The 18364-nt window shown below is 38.8% G+C and overlaps 1 protein-coding gene across 1 annotated transcript in view; it reads right to left on the bottom strand.

The window, feature by feature from the left end:
• Nucleotides 1-34: 34 nt before the first annotated feature.
• LOC128509954 (leucine-rich repeat-containing G-protein coupled receptor 6) overlaps nt 35-18364 on the bottom strand; it is an 89449-nt gene continuing 71119 nt past the window's right edge. Inside the window, exons 7-18 of the mRNA XM_053481853.1 lie at nt 17143-17211; nt 16510-16581; nt 16293-16364; nt 15978-16046; nt 13768-13839; nt 13346-13411; nt 13187-13258; nt 12394-12465; nt 9085-9210; nt 7832-7980; nt 5931-6011; nt 35-4701 (exon numbers count right to left, since the gene is read on the bottom strand). Of these exons, the coding sequence (XP_053337828.1) occupies nt 3557-4701; nt 5931-6011; nt 7832-7980; nt 9085-9210; nt 12394-12465; nt 13187-13258; nt 13346-13411; nt 13768-13839; nt 15978-16046; nt 16293-16364; nt 16510-16581; nt 17143-17211 (2065 nt within the window). The 3' untranslated portion in view covers nt 35-3556. The remainder of the gene's footprint in view (nt 4702-5930; nt 6012-7831; nt 7981-9084; nt 9211-12393; nt 12466-13186; nt 13259-13345; nt 13412-13767; nt 13840-15977; nt 16047-16292; nt 16365-16509; nt 16582-17142; nt 17212-18364) is intronic.

Here is an 18364-nt window from a genome sequence, read left to right as displayed (position 1 = left end):
CTGGATTGCAAACTAAAGGGCTTCAAATGTCGATATAAAAATTATTTATTTTTCTTATACATTTTATATATAAAAAAAGAATAGAAACAAAACACACTCTGAGTAAAAAAATAGGGAAATGAGCATGCTAGTTTAGAGGTAGTTATATTTATATTTTATACATAATAGCTAGCTACTTTACATCTGTGAAAAGCAAAACCCCGCACGCTGTAGTACAGTCTAATCCACGGCTGTTTCTCTGGTTACATTTACACATGTAAAAAAACAACAAAACCCACTGAATACACATCCAAGTCCAATGTCAGACTGTTGCACCATAAATGTTTCAATTCCAGTTTAATCTAATAATATTTCGTTTTTTATTTTAGTTTTTATCCTGCGAGTTGTCCGCGCTTATGATAAACAAAAACCTTTAACAAAATTTTATTTTTTATTGTATTTTAACATAGTATGTGATTAATTGCTTGGTCATTTTAATGAAGTGTTTTATTTAAAACAAAACACTACCAAAGACCAGGCAGGCTAGAGCAACCATTTTCACATTGTAATATTAAAGGAACGTTTCAGGCAAAAATGAAATGGCCCGTTCTGACCCTGATCAAATTTACCAGCAGAGTGTAGAAACTTAGAGAAATGTTTTTCCACATGTATGAATATATAACACACTTTTATCTCACCCCCTTTTGGCTCATGTTAATGAATGATTGGGTTAAATTCCACATGGGTTATAAGATTATTTCCAACCCTTAACCAACCAAAACCAAAACACCACATACACACAGACCTACTATGATAAACTGTAGTACATACAGTACCATAATACCATTATACCATGGTAATACTCTGGTATACCATGGAGTACCATTGTATATAAGAGTATTACCATGGTACTCCAGACAACATCGTGGTAAGCGATATAGAGTACCAGGGTAGATACGATGGAGCTTAAGCGAGTACCACAATACTTTGGTGAACACTGTGGTACTTACTGGGTTCCACATTGGCTACCAAAATTCAGCAAGTATTTAATAGGGTATGTTCTTGTATAATGAACCATATTGGATATGTTAGCACATACTGCTGGTATGGTACAGTATAGTACAGGCAGCACCACATTATTGTATGTAATATTAAAAGTTTAAATATACATTATAGAGTTTAATTAATGCTACATACTATATAAATATTACCATCATTGTAGGTATAAATATATAGCATTTTTTGACAGTGTACTGGTGCATGTTCCACAATAACACTATGGTCCCAAGTATGCCCTATGGTAGAACCACATACATAATTGTGATACGTGTACAGTACTATATCAGCAAATAAGTACAATGGTACCATTTGACTACCATGGTACCTGTACCATGGCAAAATTTCTACTGGGATAACTGGGAAGTTCCTGATAAAAAAAAAAAAAAACACTTCATCTATGTTACATTGCTTTTTTAAACACTGCTGGATTTTGGTGTTGTTTGGTTTCAGGGAAAACAGGGGCACTAAAAGTCACAATTGTGTCATGTTAAACCGTGGGATGCAAAGTCATGATGATGAAATATTTACTTGCAATTATGAGGAAAAAAAAGGCATGAAATAAACTTGAAATTATGAGGTATGAAAAGTTGTTGCAATGGCATGATATGTCAAAACTGATAGAAAAAAAAGTCACAATTGTGTGCAAAAGTGAAATAATGGAAGTAGAAATTGTGTGATGATATGTCACAGTGATATGAGGTTCTGCTGTAATGGTAAATGTTAGGACACAATTGAGTGATATGTCGATGCTAAGATAAAAGGTCACAGAGTATGTTGGAATGGACCACTTTCCAGTTAAACGCCCCTAGTGGTAATAATAATAATAATAATAATAATATACAGTATACCTACTCATGCTCTATATCTCAGGTTGTCCCTTCTTACGACCGAGTTCGGTTTCAGAAAAAGGTTCATAAATCGGATTTGTTCTTAAGTCCGACAAAATGAGTCTTATACGTCTTTGACAAATGACTTGGACGCCATTCTGTGAGCTGTTTTCCCCTGTATCAAACTGTGAACTTTTAGTGAGGATTTTCCCAAATTAGGATTATTTACCATCAGAACAGCTTTACAGGACAGCCATTTTCTATCATCGTGCTTCCGGGCTGATTCACCGAAACCTATGAAGCCGATAAATTGCTACTGTACCCCCACACACACATACAATATACTGGACATTTTATACATTTACCTACACTGAAAATATTGGTATCTGGTGCACTGCAATGTCTATTTTTTGTACAATACACGATCTATGAATGTTCGTAGAATTGTGGTCTGTTCGTATCTGCGGAAATTCAGAACTCAAATTTTCGTAAGTCGGGGACTGTCTTTTCTGTCTCAGGTCTTGAAAGTCCATTTCTTTGCTGCTCAACTAACTCAGTGTTTCCCAAAGTGTAGGGCATGGCCTCCTTATAGGCCCTTGGGGTACTGCAGGTGGGATGCAGAAGGTCATTTATAACAAATAAATAAAAGGTTTTACCTTTTCAATGTTGTAATTAGGTTTTAAAAGATTCTAATGAAATATTTCTAAATAAGTATTTACATATAAAAAATAACAAGAACTAATAAAACAGCCAATGAATTTAAACAACATTATATTCTTCATTTATCTTCATCTCTCGCATTGATCAGAAGATATAATTCAAGGTTTGGGTGGGTCACAGAACATTAGAATTGGGCCACAGCTTTGTTAAGTTTGGGAATGGCTGCTCGTCGATCACTGATGGATTTATTTTTCTGCTAAACCGGAAAGTGTCTGATGCTGATGCAAGCTTGATGTTAGGTTGCAATAACATAATGTTATGTGACAGCAGCATTTGGGAGATGCTCCTATCCAGATCGACTTACATTTTTATCTCATTATACATCTGAGCAGTTGAGAGTTGAAGGCCTTGCTCTAAAGCCCAACAGTGGCAACTTGGTGGTCGTGGTGTTTGAACCTGGGATCTTCCGAACTGTAGTCCAATGCCTTAACCACTGAGCTACCACTGACCCAAGTTTGGATCCTTTGTTATAATGGTGAGATAAAGAAGTGACAATTGTGTGAATAAAAAGTCACAACTGTGTTACGTGGCGATTGTGCTATTATGGCGCGATCGCAGGATAATTCTGATCAATATGAGGTGTTATTATAAAGCTGAGTGATATTATATTTTGTGTAAACAAGCTTCAGTAGTGCATATATATGTTTAGCATTTGTTTAGATTTTGTTTTTCTTTTTCCCTAATTTGCCCTGAAGCTATTTGCCCCGAAACACATCTTGGTTGAGCAACTAGATTTGAGCTAACATTGCGATGACATTGTGACATTATTACATTTTGGGCCAAACTATTATTGTATGGTTTAAAAGGATTTGAAATATTACACCTGCTTAATGTACGAAACATGTTAGGTCCAACAGGTTGAGTCCATATTAATTTCCTCCCTTATCAAAAAAGTTATATAATTTTGTCCATGATAAATGTCTATGCCCTAGTTGGAAGGGTATCGATATCTGAGCGAGGTCCGACAGGATTTATGAATGGCATGCGGGATGTGAAGACTGATAAACTCCAGAGATGAGAGAGCTTCCCCTCTGATTGTCCATTCGTTTGCTCCACAAGTTTTCTTCGTTTTTGTCATTTTCTTTATTCAACATCTGCAGCTGGCATGGCACAAGTGGCACTGAGCCCTCAAGTGTCGCATCTGCCTCTGAGCAAAAAGGCACAAGCGCTTGGGTGGAGTCGCATGAGCTCTTCTCCATCTCTACTGAGACAAATGAGTCGAGAACGCGGTCCTGCACCAGCCGAGCTCGGTTTAGAAGGAGTTTTGCGTCCTCGCGGAAGTGCGGGTTGAAGAGGAGGTAAAGCAGCGGGTTGACACATGCTGGGAGTGGGAGGAGCAGTAGCAGGACTGATTTGATCACATCCTCGCTGATGGGGATGAGGGAAAGCAAGGAGGCGAATGTGAGGAACGCGACAGGGCAGTAAAGGAGACAGTTGGTGAAAATGAGCCAGGCGACGTGCTTGATCATGCCGCAGTCCCACACACTGTCAAAGTTACCCTTCATCAGATCCCAGTAGAGCTTAATATAGGTGCTCGTGATCAGCAGGAAACAGAGAGAGTTCATCATAATCAGAGCTACCATGAATCCCAGTGTGGTGGGCGCAGCATCTGGGAGTGGGGAGGGGATACAAAGGGGTGTTGTTCCAAATTTCCCCACCCCCAGCAGAGGCAGGCTTGCCGAAACCAATGAAAGCGTCACGCATACTGCAGCGGCGCACCGGACACTGTTGTGAGACGGCGACTTCCCAAACGAGACAGAAACACTGCACTGCACCGCCGCAAGCACCAGGAACAGGATGGATGATTCTGATGCTGCTACAGAGATGAACCCTGTGGCTCGACAACCAGTGCCTGTTTCCCAGCGTGCACCATAGGAGGCGAACTCGCCAAAGGTCAGAGCGTCAATTAGCGCCAACACAGACACGCAGAGTCCAGTGAGCAGGTTAGAAGCGCCGATGGAGCCGATGATGAACTTAACAGGTGAGAGGTAGCTGGGCGAGGCGAAGATGGAGAGCACGAGGAGGATGTTGGCCAGCAGAGAGACGAGAGAAACGATCCACATCCCCAAACGAACCAACCAGCTGTCGAACAGCGCATCACACGGCTTAAACGGACCTGCAAGACAGGGAGACCAAACCAACATTCAGATTACGCATTTTACTAATCTAGATAAATTAGTATCTTATCAATCGATACTAAAGGAACCCTAGCAGCAGAAGTGTCCTTATGCCACAGGGTAATGAGTGTGAGGTGAATACTCCATGGGAACACCCCAACCAAAAAGGTGCTAGTCTCTGTTAGTCCACTAGGGGGAAGCAATAATCACACAGTCGAAAGTAACCTCCCGCCAGCAACCTGAACTTGTCAGCAACACATCGCATGTTTAAATCACACGTGAGGATTGTCTGGACTGTTCTTAATATTGTTGATTTGTTCATTTATCATGCAGAAGTTGTCGAGAGGTTTTAACTTCTTTTTTTTGGGTGGTTAAATATCGTCAAAGGACTTCCTAATCTCTCGTTGTCTTCCAGTGATGTCCTTTAGCCATTGAAGTGTGCGTGCCACTCAAAACACCTTGCACAACTTGTTGCAGCATCGCTGTAAACTTGCCAAATTATGCCAATTAACTGTCTCTGTGGAAGATTTGCCCAGTTTCCCTCATAATTTTACATTAGCTCTTTGTTCTAACTTGCTGTGCATGATGAAATAGCAGATGTGGTAACGCATGTGGACAAAATAGCACCAGTTGCACAGCTTCCAATATACACAGGATGATGTCTTTTGGCACACTATTTTAAGGTCGGTGCTCCCAGTGACTGTGCGTGCAGCCTTGCGCAGCCTCGCGCTGTTGACTTGTTACGAAACTAGTCTTGAAACTTTTTGATACCACATCGTATATGCTCACAACACCATGGGCTTAAATCAGCATAAAAAGAAGCATAAATCGGGATTTATAGTCACCTACTTACAAAATGTGTTAGAGGAAAGAAATGCAAACACTAGAGCAGAGGGAAATGCACGTGAGGGAAGTGCACGTGATGTCACATTATGTGAACTTTTGAAAAAAACAAAGTTTTTTTAAACATTTAAATACAGACTTAAAACAACAGTCACAAAAAAAATGATGGGGCACGACAACCGTTCTTACACAAGCTCTGCATAGATAAAGCAATATGTCAAAAGTGCTTGAAGCAACAAGTGATTTTTTCCCGAATTCAAGCTAATTAGGCATATAATCACAGTTCCAGGTTTGCACTATTGTTCATCATATTTGACCCCTATCATATTACTCCTAAAGTAATGCTCCTGTTAAGGCAATAGTTATTTATGAGGTTTGTAATTACCTGGGACAGGGGTGCACTGGACACTAGTTTGGAGTTTGGACTCTTCAATGGCTGCTTGAAATTCCTCCAGATCAGGATCATCTGCAAACAAAAATCTCCTTTAATTCAACAGTACACCTAATCATAACTTTCATTTAGCGCCACTCCTTTCACATGTCAACACTCTCCTTTCACATGTCAACAATCCCCCGAAAACAGATCGATGTTCCTGTAAACCTAACGCACAATGCGAAAGCGCGCTTGCTAATCATGCTTTGTTTTCTTTCTCTTTCACTGAGATGAATGGAGGGTTTAGATCTTTTCTCGTCAATCGTTCGCGGTGTAATTACGGCACTGCTTTAAAGTCAGGGAGATGAGATCGCTGACAGAGGAATGCAGAAAGAAACACTTTGCGGTTACTGTACGGCACCAACATGTTTTTACTGCTCTAATTAAAGACGAGCAGACATGCAGATCAAAAATAGGCGAACAATTTATTGAGCTGTGCTTTTATTGTCATGAGGAATGAAAACTTTTTTTTTTTTTTTTTAATCTTATGATTTCTGGAAAATCAACAGAAACCACTGTATTTATTTTATTGTTATATCTAGATCGCAGTTTGTTGTTTCTGTGTATGAGCCGACAGGCAGCTTGACCCTAATGTAGATGTATGAGGATAAAATGTGGATTATTCCACAGTTAAGGCATGAGTGGGCAAAAGAATTGGAATTTATAACACTCAGGAGTGTGCAGTTATAGGGAAATAATCAACAATAAGTGATGTAGTGATGTGAAACAAAAATTTTTAAAGACTGTCATGCCATCCTTTTATCCATTTACATAGTGTTCTGGAATTTTATGGAATTAAGAGGCGTGTTCAAGTCAAACAGGGACTTTTCATTGTGCTGAATAACACAGTTTTAAGATAAGATAAGGTAAGATGACATAAGTCCGAAGGAAATTAATAAAGACTTATCTTATCTCATCTCTTTGAAAGTTAAAACACCCTTTATTTCTCTATATCAGAGCCATGATATGACTGCCTGATTCATATCTGAAACACTGGCCTCCCAGGAACTCCTTTAATGGCCCAAACATCTAGAAATTGTTTCACTTCCTAAATGTTCACAGTAACGACGGCAGTGAGCTTCTTTCACCATTCTAATGTCAAACTCATCACTATACTGTACTTAAAGTCTTATGTAAATACCAATCGGTTTTTATGCCTTAATTCACCAGTAATCTCCTGGTTTGTCCTAAATACCCCTCATACTCAGTTTCTGTTACCACTACATTATAGCAGCTATAATCAGTCACTCCATCACCAGCCTGTAATATTCTCTCTCTGTTAAAGGTAAAAAGTAAAAAAACAGAGTTACAGAGAAATCACAAAATGTAAACTCGTGTCGGAAAGACTTCAGTTTACAGCTTATGCAGACATTGGAGACTCCTTACATCGATACCGAATAAATGTCTCCTTACAGTGAAATTCCCATTATCACCAGTCTCTTGTGCTTAATCATTGTTATCATGGAAACAATCATGTATTACATTTCTTGCATTTATATAAACTTTAGATTTTTCTTGCAGCTGGAGCCACTGTCGAAGTAGGTCATGTAATGATTCAACTGATTTTGACCAATCAAACTCTAAAGTTTAACACTTTTACAGCTGATAATCTTTAGGAATCTTTAGGAATAAGCTCCTAATTGTCAGGCATTAAACTTGTACTCTTGATATTGGTATAGTTTGGAAAGGAAAGTCCCTGAAAGCACCTGAAAAAATGTATTTTATACAGTTTATACAGTTATTTTATACAGATTTATTATTTTATACAGTTTTATTACAATCCAAACACACAGCCTGGTTTAAAATAAAATGAATACAGAAGGGTTATACAGTTATAAATCAGGTCCTCTTACAGTCGGAGTGAATTGGGACGTGGCCGAGCGGTCTTTTCTGAATCTCCTCCTCCTCTGTCTTTGCCGTTTCCTCCCACTTAGAGGCGGACCTGTAACTGCTGCACCCTCCGAACACACAGCACTGATATGCATAGGGCATCTCGATTACCCTTAAGGGGGAAAAATTAAACATTCACATCAAACATAAATAGATAATACATTATTTATAAAAGATTAATAAAAGATTAATAAAAGTTGTATACATTTTATATGCTTCTAAGGAAGCTGGAAAGATGTTTTTAAAACTTTTTTTTATTGCAAGTGTAAACAACTTCAACATAAAAGTATAATATTGGATAGAATTATAATATCGAAAAGGAAAAGAGGACAATAAACAAGAAATAAATGAATTATTGAATAAAGGTAAAAAATTTAAAATAATAATACAAATAAAATATGTAAAATAAGAGGGTACAAAAAATGGTGGAAAATTATGTAATATTCATCATATCATTGTATAATTTCACAAATATGGCACTTTTTATGGTATTAATATTTTTTTTGTATTGTATTTAAGCCGGGAAGATGTGTTCAACCCAGAGTTGAATGAATGACATCACATAAAGGTGGCCGCCCATGCTTTGACGTACCACCTCTTTTTTATTATTTGTGGCAGTGTGAAGGGAGATCGGAAGGTCGCAGGTTCAAATCCCACGACCACCAGGTTGTCCCTGTTGGGCCCTTGAGCAAGGCCCTTAACCCTTAACTGCTCAGATGTATAAGGGGATAAAATAAAATGTAAGTCGCTCTGGAAAAGGGCATCTGTCAAATGCTGTAATGTAAATGTAAATTAGCTGGCTATCTTATTGTCCAATTCTAAATATTTCCAGAGTTCTCACTCCTGAATTAAGCCGAATGCTGTATAATTATTAAATGGTAGTGAGTTTTTGTTAGATGTTGGTATAAGATGCAGCTATACTGTATATGCAACTAATGTACACTCACTGCATGTACTGTAACTATAACACAGTGGTATTGTAGACACTTCAGAAAACCAAGGAGGAGTAGCATGGGAGATACTGTATATTCCAACAATGTATTAGTCATGTGCTGGGTGTGATGGCTGGTTAAAAAATGAAAAAAGCAGACCCCAGGACCTTAAACATATTAATATCATTATGATTTTTTTTAAATAATTTGTATACAATAAAAGGCATTGTGACATCACTTATGTGCAACAGATACTGAGCCTGGAATAGAAGATTGACGGATACCTGATGTTGGGTAGCTCTTCATTTCTGAAGGAGTGAGACAGGTGTGTGTTTCCTCTAAGTTTGAGGTGAGTAAGACTGTTCAAGCCGGACAAGTGGACTCTGGATAACCGGTTATCACTCAGATCACTGCAGAGTCAGGGAGAGAGAGAGAGAGAGAGAGAGAGAGACAGGGTTTAATATGACAAATAGCTTATATTATTGTGTATATGTTACCTGTGACATATGGTACCATATTAGTACCAATTAATGAAAAAGTCCAGTTCAGTATAATCCAGTGATCAATGTAGGATTATTGTCTCGTCATCTCTACCACTTATTCCTGTATACAGGGTCATGGGGGCATATGGGGCATCTATCGCTGGACCCTGAAGGTACACGGTGACAGTACTAACCACTAAACCACCGTACCAGTGGAATTATTGAGTGAATTTAAAAAGCAATAACTAAAAATAATCATGGCATTAAATATAAATTGATTATATTTTTAAGAAAAGAGACGAGTTAGTGTGTAAATGTAATTCATGTTTTTAAACTCATGAGTCTTTAAGGTTGGGACTAAATATGCATGGGTTCATAAAAAAACCACTTGTTGGTGAGACTTCAAAAAAGGCTTCAATTTGCTAGGAAGCATAAATACCAGACTTTGTAGCGATGGAAAACAGTCATGGGAAGGTGAAAGTAAGAAGGGAAGAGCATGAAATGCCCTGGTATAACGACCACACATGTACTTTAAAACAGACAGCTTGTAGTATTAAACTTTCTATGTCAGATCGGAACCTAGAATACTTTACTCATCTTGAAGAGAATGAACTAATTTCACTCATCTCTACTGCAAATTCATCAACTTGTATATTAGATTCTATACCGACTCATTTTCTTAAACAGATAGTGAAAGCAATAACAAAAGTCCTGTTGAGAATAATTAATTCCTCACTCAGCATTGGGTATGTTCCAAAATCTTTTAAATTAGCAGTTATTAAACCCAATTATTATTAAGAAACCTGGCCTCGACCCCTGTCAGCTGTCCAATTACAGGCTGGTATCAAACCTCCCGTTCATCTGTAAGATTCTGGAAAAGATAGTAGCGGAGCAGCTATGCTCATATATACATAGAAATAGCATACATGAACTGTATCAGTCAGGATTTAGGCCTCATCACAGCACAGAAATAGCACTCGTTAAAGTAGTAAATGACCTCCTATTGGCCTCTGATCAGGGTTGTGTAACTATGCTTGTGTTACTTGACCTCAGTGCAGCGTTTGACACCATTGATCATGGGATTCTTTTTCACAGATTAGAAAATGTAGTAGGAATTAAGGGTACAGCCCTCTCCTGGCTCAATAATCCTGTGATTATTCTGCATGTTCTCTAGTGGAGTTTGGTGTTCCACAAGGTTTAGTTTTAGGCCCACTGCTTTTTTCCCTATACATGCTTCCTCTAGGCAACATAATCATGGTATTAGTTTTCACTGTTATGCTGACGACACACAGTTATATGTCTCAGCAAAACCAGATGAGAAAAACCAGCTTACTAAAGTTGAGCAATGTGTGCAGGATAAAGAGATTGGATGCTAATTAACTTCCTTCTGCTTAATCCTGATAAGACAGAAGTTCTAGTTATAGGACCACATCTAGCTAGTAGTAAGATTTTAGATCACACTGTAACTTTAGATGGCTATTCTTTTCCATCGAGTACAACAGTAAAAGACCTTGGTGTGATTATAGATTCCAGCCTTTCATTTGAAGCATATGTATATAATATTACTAGGATAGCATTCTTTCACCTCAGAAATATTGCCAAGATAAGAAATATACTGTTGCTAAACGATGCAGAAAATATCACCTCTAGGTTGGACTATTGTAACGCCTTACTGTCTGGTTATTCAACTAGATAAACAAGCTTCATCTAGTTCAGAATGCAGCAGAGTCCTCACTAGAAGCAGAAGATACGAGCACATCACCCCTATCTTATCTTCACTTCATTGGCTCCCCATAAAATTTCGCATTGATTTCAAAATACTACTCTTGACATAAATTATAAAGCATTAAATGGTCTCGCGCCACAGTATCTGAGCAAACTGCTAGTGTGTTTCGATCCGCCATGCCCACTTCGATCAAAGGATGCAGGCTGCTTGTCAGCACCGTGTATTATGAAAACTACAGCAGGGGGCAGAGCTTTTTCTTAAAAAGCCCCCAAATTATGGAATAGTCTTCCAAATAGTGTTCGGGACTCAGACACAGTCTCAGTGTTTAAGTCCAGGCTAAAAACCTATTTATTTAGCCAGGCATTTTTATAAATAGATTTGTCTTGGGTAAAGTAGCAGATCTGGGGAACTCATGGACGTAGAGTATTATAATGAACTGGTATGTTTGGATGCTGTCTTTCCCACTCTCATTGATCACTCAGGTTTGCTGACGGTGAGGTGATTGGTTGCTTTACATCTCAGGGAGCCCTCCCTTTTTAGTTATGCTGTCATAGTTAGTCCTGCCGGAGTCTCTGCTTGCACTCTACAGTAAATATACATTCACATTATACATTATGAGACTGTGACCATACCTAACTGCCATCTCTCCTCTTCTGCTCTCCCCTCTTCTGTGCCCTCCTTCCCCTTCTCTCTCTTCCCTCTCTCCCTCTCCTCCCTCTCTCTGTCGAGCTACACATGTCGTTCCTGAGCTGCCAGTGATCCAGACTCCCTCTGCCCTCCGGACCTGTCTGACCCATCCTGGTGCCCCGCTTCTGGTTGAAGATCTCGTCGCATGGATGTGTCGTGTGTCTCTTTGGAATGCATCCGGTGTCTGGGGATGGTTTCACTTTACCATAAAGACGGTTTTGGCCTCGACTGGTGTTGACAGCTGTTTCTCTGAGGACTTGACTTGGCTGCGGTTTCTCGATAGTTCAAGATTGCAATTGTCTCCAATAACTACCTGGACTCCATATTAACATCAATTAACATCAACTGTTATAGCTGAACTGCCTGCCACCTAACACACTGTATTAATGCAGATCAATTCCTGCTTTCTGTTTCACCCAAATGAGGATGGGTTCCCTGTTGAGTCTGGTATCACATCTATGGAGTTTTTCTTCCCTGACAGCACAGAAATATTCCAGGACTCAAATTGTGAAAAAGGTGGCTCTGGGAGCATGAGGAATCATTTACACACATGAACTGGCCAGCACACTGTGCTTCATAATCAAAGCTTAAGCCAAATCATAGAGTGGCCCTTTTTACCAGACAGTGTATTATCTGGTGTAACCCTAGTTCATTTGTATTATTCTTAGTTGCGTAAGTGAGTGTGAGTGTGTACTCACAGTTTGAGCAGAGAGTGGAGAGAGCTGAAGGCTTCAGGATGGATCACCTCAATCTGATTCCAACTTAGGTCACTGTGCATAAAAACAAACTCATTTTTAGTTTTCAGCTTTGAAAAAAAAAGGTTTACAACGTTACGGTACACCACATTAAGATTTATGTTTTTTTTTTTAGTTTATGTCCAATTCTTTCACGCACTATTCAAACCTTTACAATATTCATGTATGGATTTTGCAATGCATTGAACTACCTTAAATGACACAAAAAATTATATTAAAAAATAACTTATTGCATCATCAACTATGTAAGCAAATAAAGAATTAAATTGTACACTGAGTTTGTAAGTCTTTTAATTATTCTTCTATTAACAGAAAGGCTTTTATAAATCCCTAAAAAGGTGTAATTTATGTAAAGTGCCACTAGGGGTCAGGGCTGTATAACTAAATATATTATTAAATTTCATTATGAGACTTACACACGTACAGTGTGGATATAAATTAAAAATACAATTTTTCTTTTCCATCAAAAAAAGTTTATTTTTTATTTTATTTTAAGATCTAAAAGTCTCAAACTTAATGATAAATCTGTTTCTGATCACAGGTTAAACGATGGGTTTGACTTATTTCTTCTTAGAATTTTCATGAGCTTTTTGTGATTATATTTTATTTTATATAAGTTTTAAAGTAACTAGTGAATGAATAAAAAACATTTTCACCTTTCCAATAGTGTTATTGTCTAAAAGTTTACATAAAAGAACATACAAGAGAAAAACATATAAAATAGTAGGAACCTCACAGTGATCGAAGTGATACAAGCTGCTGAAACGTGTTCACCTCGATCCGCCTGATCCGATTGTGCTGCAGTCCACTACGCACACAAACACACAAACGTACAAAAAATGAGACTTAGGACTCAGTGGTAGTGAGATTTGTGTGGAAAAAAAAGACAGCTCACATCTCTTGCAGAGAAGTGCAGCGGTAAAAACTTGGCAAATCTTCAACTGCATTGTGGGACAACTCTCTGTAAAACACACAAACAAACATAACATTTTGACATTATGTACTATGTATATAAGGCTAATAATACACAAGACTTAAGTGAAAGGGTGCCAATAATTGTGACACATTTGAAAACATATTTTTGCTAAACCTTTTGTTATTTTTCGTTCATTTTATTCCCAACATGAATTACTTGAAATAACATGTTTTTGGATCTTTAATAAGGGTGCCAATATTTCTGGAGCTGACCGAGTCATCACACTCCTAGTTCTCTCTTTGCTCATTTTTAGAATGGACTTAACCAGAAAGGGCAGAGGTGAGTGTGTGAGCAGTGTATTAGTGGTGTGTGTGTGTGTGTGTGTGTGTGTGTGTACTCACAGCACTCTAAGATTGGGGAGCTGTTGACAGAGATCAGGTGGCAGACTGGTGAGACCTGCTCGGGTCAGAGTGCTGAAATGCAGACAACGAGAGAGAGAGAGAGAGAGAGAGAGAGAGTGTGAAATTGTGTGTGTTGCTGTAGGTCTTTTGGCCACCCCCATCAAGAGGTCACCACAGCGGACCATCTAAACCATACACAACTTGGCACAGATTTTACGCCGGATGCCCTTTCTGACACAACCCTTCTATTTTATCCAAGCTTGGAAGCGGCCCTGCATCCAGTGGCTGGGGTTTGGACACTAGGTGGGAATTAAACACCGGACTTCCGCATGGCAGGAGAGAAACCTACCACTGGCTAGTATTCAATACAACTCAATTAAGTTTTATTTATATAGCGCTTTTAACAATGGGTGTTGTCGCAACACATCATCATATTTCTTCATCATATTTTCAGAGTTCCGTTCATACCACACTGCTGGCCATGTTTGGGCTCCATCACAAATGCTTTGTTTAGTATCAGTATGCCACGTGGTGTGTGTTGAATCATTTTGGTTTTAATACTGCGAAAGTCAGAGAATGACTGTTCAGTATTTTAACACGGGCTGTAGTATTAGACACTGTCTGATCACCCGAATTGATATTTCCAGGAATGATAATGATAAATAAATAACAACCTTCATTACAAACATTGGTTGTTGGATTATTTCTTCACCTTGTAATTTAATGAAAGCTTACAGTACATTCTGTTAAGCAAAAAGATTAAAGTAGCACAATAATAGAAATAATGAGGTGGGTGGATCTGAGGAAGTGGATTATACTATATTTGAGTAAATGGATTTAAATGGGTGGATCTAAGCAGATCTGGATTGACTTGATCCCTTAAACGTCAGTGGAGATGAATTGAGTAAGAAGATTTGAAGATTGTAATGGATTGATTTCAGTGGATGGATTTGACGAGTAAAAGCGGGAGTGGATTTGAGCTGGTGGTTGTGGAGAAGGTAGATGTCAGGGGGTCATTCTGATTGAGTAGAACAATTGAGCTAGTGGATTTGACAAGGTGCATTTGACTGTGGGTGTGAGCTAGTAGGTTAAAGTGGGTAAGTGGGTAGAGTTGAGTACTGTATGTAGATTTAAATACGTAGACTTTGGCCAAATGTATTAAACTGTGTGGGTGTGAGCAGGTAGGTTTGGGTGGGTGGATTTGTCCGGATGGAAGACAGTGAATGGATTTGAGTGGCTGGATCTAAGTGAGTGGATTTTAACCAAATGGAGATGATTGTGTGATTGCAGTTAGATAGATTTGAATAGGAAAATCTGAGTAGGCAGGTTTCAACCAGGTTGATTTGACTGTGTGATAGTGAGCAGGTAGATTTTGGGTGAGTCTGGGAAACCTAGCACATAAAGAACTTAAGTTGACGGATTTGAATAGGACAATTTGAATGGATGTATTTAAGGGCATGGATTTGAGTAGTGAAAGCAAGAAGGGTTCTTCAAATGGGTGGATTTGAGTAGCTGGATTTGACTGTGGTAGTGTGCAGGTGGGATTGATTGAGTAGATTTCACTGGGTTGTACCAAGCAGGTGGACATGGGCAGATGAAAGCAAGAGGGTAAGTAAGTTGGAGTAGTTGAATTTAAATGGGCTGATGTAATTAGGTAGATAAAATTGAGTGAATTCAAGAAGATGGATGAGAGTGAATAAATTTGAGAGGGTTGTTCTGACTTTGTGGTTACAAGCAGGTAGATTTAAATGGGCTGATTTGACCAGGTGGAAGCTAGCTGGTGGATCATAAGGGGTTTATATGAGTGGGTGGAAGCTAGCATGTAAGACTAGGTGTAACATAGACTAACCTGAGTGGGGGAATTCGACTGGGCAAAAGTGACCCTGTCCATTTAAGTTGGAAGATTCAAGCACAAGCTGGTAAAAGTGGTGGGAGCAAGGGGTGATTTGAGAAGATAGAGGCAACGGGGTGGATTTGAGAAGGTTAATTTGCCTGGACAGTCGTTAGTGGATAGAGTTAAGTTGGTGTATCCAACTCAGAATGAGTTGATGAAACCAACTGTTAAAATTAGCAAATAGGTTTAAGTGGGTCTACCAGAGTAGATGGATTTGTATTGGTGGAAGTGAGACAAATGGATTTGAAACGGTCGATTTGAGAGATTAACTCTGATTGGGTGGAAGTGAGTGGTTTGGAATGAGAATGGTACTCACAGCACTTGCAGGCTGGTGGTCCCTGTCAGGTCAGGAAATTCCTGTATCTCACTGGCACCATTTAAAGATCTGAAAGCAGATTTCCGAACTCATTAATGAAGGTTGTTCTGCTAATGAACACCAACTGAAGCATTACCTGATCTAGTGCCATTCGCATTCCCATTTCACTATTCTAGGAACCACAGCTGGCATTCATGACTCTTGTTTTACTATATATGTCTGATGACTTGGCTCCATCTTGATTTGTTTACTTTATATTTAATTATACACTTCTGAAATTTTAGGAATCTGTTTATGTACAATGGTTATACTTACAGAGTGTGTAACTGCGGCAAGAACTGGAAGGCAGATCTTCCAACAAACTGGATGGGATTCTCGTAGAAATGACTGAGAGAAATAGTTTCAGGGAGAAGATTATGAGATACTGAACAGCTCTGTTGTGGATCTGGTCTTTTTAACAACTAACTTATTAGAATTGCATGAGGTTATTAACTCTGCAGCTGAAAGGCTGTTATGGTGTGATGAGACTCACATGGTCTGCAGCAGCGGGTTCCCCACAAAAGCTCTCTCAGGAATCACCCTGATGTTATTGTTGTGGAAACCCCTGCAAAGAAAAACAGAAACATGTATGCTCACAAACACACACACATACGCACACGTGACTGTGCAACAATAAGACATTGTACTGTACAAAGAAATTGTGAAATAGTGCAAATGTTATGTTGTAGTGAATGCTTTAAAAGGGGTCTTATCACATCTGTTATCTTGGTGATGTCATAGCTGTGACATCATACAGACAAGTTTATCATTATGGGATTGTTTTTATATCTCTGTCTTTTTGTCTGTTTCTTTTTGTTTTTGTGTGAATCACACAATCTGAGCATGTGTGTGTGTGTGTGTGTGCGTAAGTGTGTGAGTGCGGTTTGGAAACAGCTGTCCCAGCGAAACGACATTTGAGGCAGACCCACTTCCACACACACACACACTCATCCCTTGCACTCGCCACATCTGCTCCCAGCTTCACATGCATTTGTACCATCAAGTTAAGTGAGTTTTTATTTTCTTTTCCTGAAAGGTAACACGCCAGATGTCCTTCATGAAAAGGGGGTGCTGTGAGCATATGCATGCTGGGTAATGTTACTCTGGGTTACTCAGGGTTACTTACAGCTCCTGGAGTTTGTTCAGTGTCCGGATGGCCACGGGAAATTCCTGAAGGGTGTTGAAGTTCAGCTCGCTGGAGACAAAATGAGGGGCAGGGGGGGGGGGGTGGTTATCATAGTAGCAAGTGTTTCAACGTTCGCTGCTCTTGGTTTAAAAACCTTTGGCAGTCTGGCAGTGATGGTGAGGTGCAGAATGACTCGCACCAAACATCAAACACACTACCATGTTAGGGCCACATCTACAAAAGATTGCCGGTTGGGTCTATATTGGACTAATGACATTTATTTCAATATGAAAGCATACGAAAAAAATTTATACGAAAAAAAAAAATTCTTAAACCTAAATAGTATATTGTAAAGCTTATATAATCGCACTCACTGTAATATTTTATTGTTTCTATTTTCAACTCATTCTCAAGAGACTCGTTTGGTAGACACCGCTTATGAAAGTGTTGATTATTTTAAAGTTTTCCTAATGACACCACTTATTCACCATTTATTAAGCTTTGAAAGTAAAGCTGTAACATATGGGAAAATCTTAAGCACAGCAGATTTGTGATTTTTCAATAACATAGGAACCTGATTTTTTTTATTGTTTTATTAATATTAATAAATAAAGATGTAGAGAAACTAACTGTTTAACTGTTCCCCATCAATAAATGTAACTAAATGGATAACAATATTACTGTTGATTGAACTAAAATAAATATCATTTGGCAAATAGCTAAGATATTTGAGTGACAACGCACTTTGTGGTGAGTTGTTATAAGACAATAAAGTACTGACTTACTCATATACCACAGCACTTTGGGATGAGCGTTCATTACTGTGTTATAACAAGTGCTTATTACCACGTTGGGATAAGTTGCTATAAAACATTAATAAACCTTGTTTGTCAATTATATTTAAGACATTCTGTAGAATTCAGTGTCCTTGATTCTGGCTATATCTGTACACTAGGTATTTTTTTTTTCATTTTAAGGCTTAAACAGTCTTGAACACCAGCGACTCTGCATCTATATGCGCCGTTATGTTTCGATACTGTAACTTCATCCCTCGTCCTGCTGCTCCATAACATAAGCAAACAGCTGGAGATTGGCTAGTGCAAGGGGAAATCCTTGATGGGTTTATGTGGTGTTACAGCTGTTCCGCTCAGCCTAACTCACCATGACGTGACCTTCTCTCGCATACATTACTTCTGCTGCATGCCTTTCATTAACCCTCCTG

This window comes from Clarias gariepinus, chromosome 22 (assembly GCF_024256425.1).
Source record: "Clarias gariepinus isolate MV-2021 ecotype Netherlands chromosome 22, CGAR_prim_01v2, whole genome shotgun sequence".
In the NCBI taxonomy this organism is placed as follows: Eukaryota; Metazoa; Chordata; class Actinopteri; order Siluriformes; family Clariidae; genus Clarias; species Clarias gariepinus.
The sequence above is the reverse complement of the archived record's forward strand: the minus strand, read 5'-3'. Positions and strand labels throughout refer to the sequence as shown.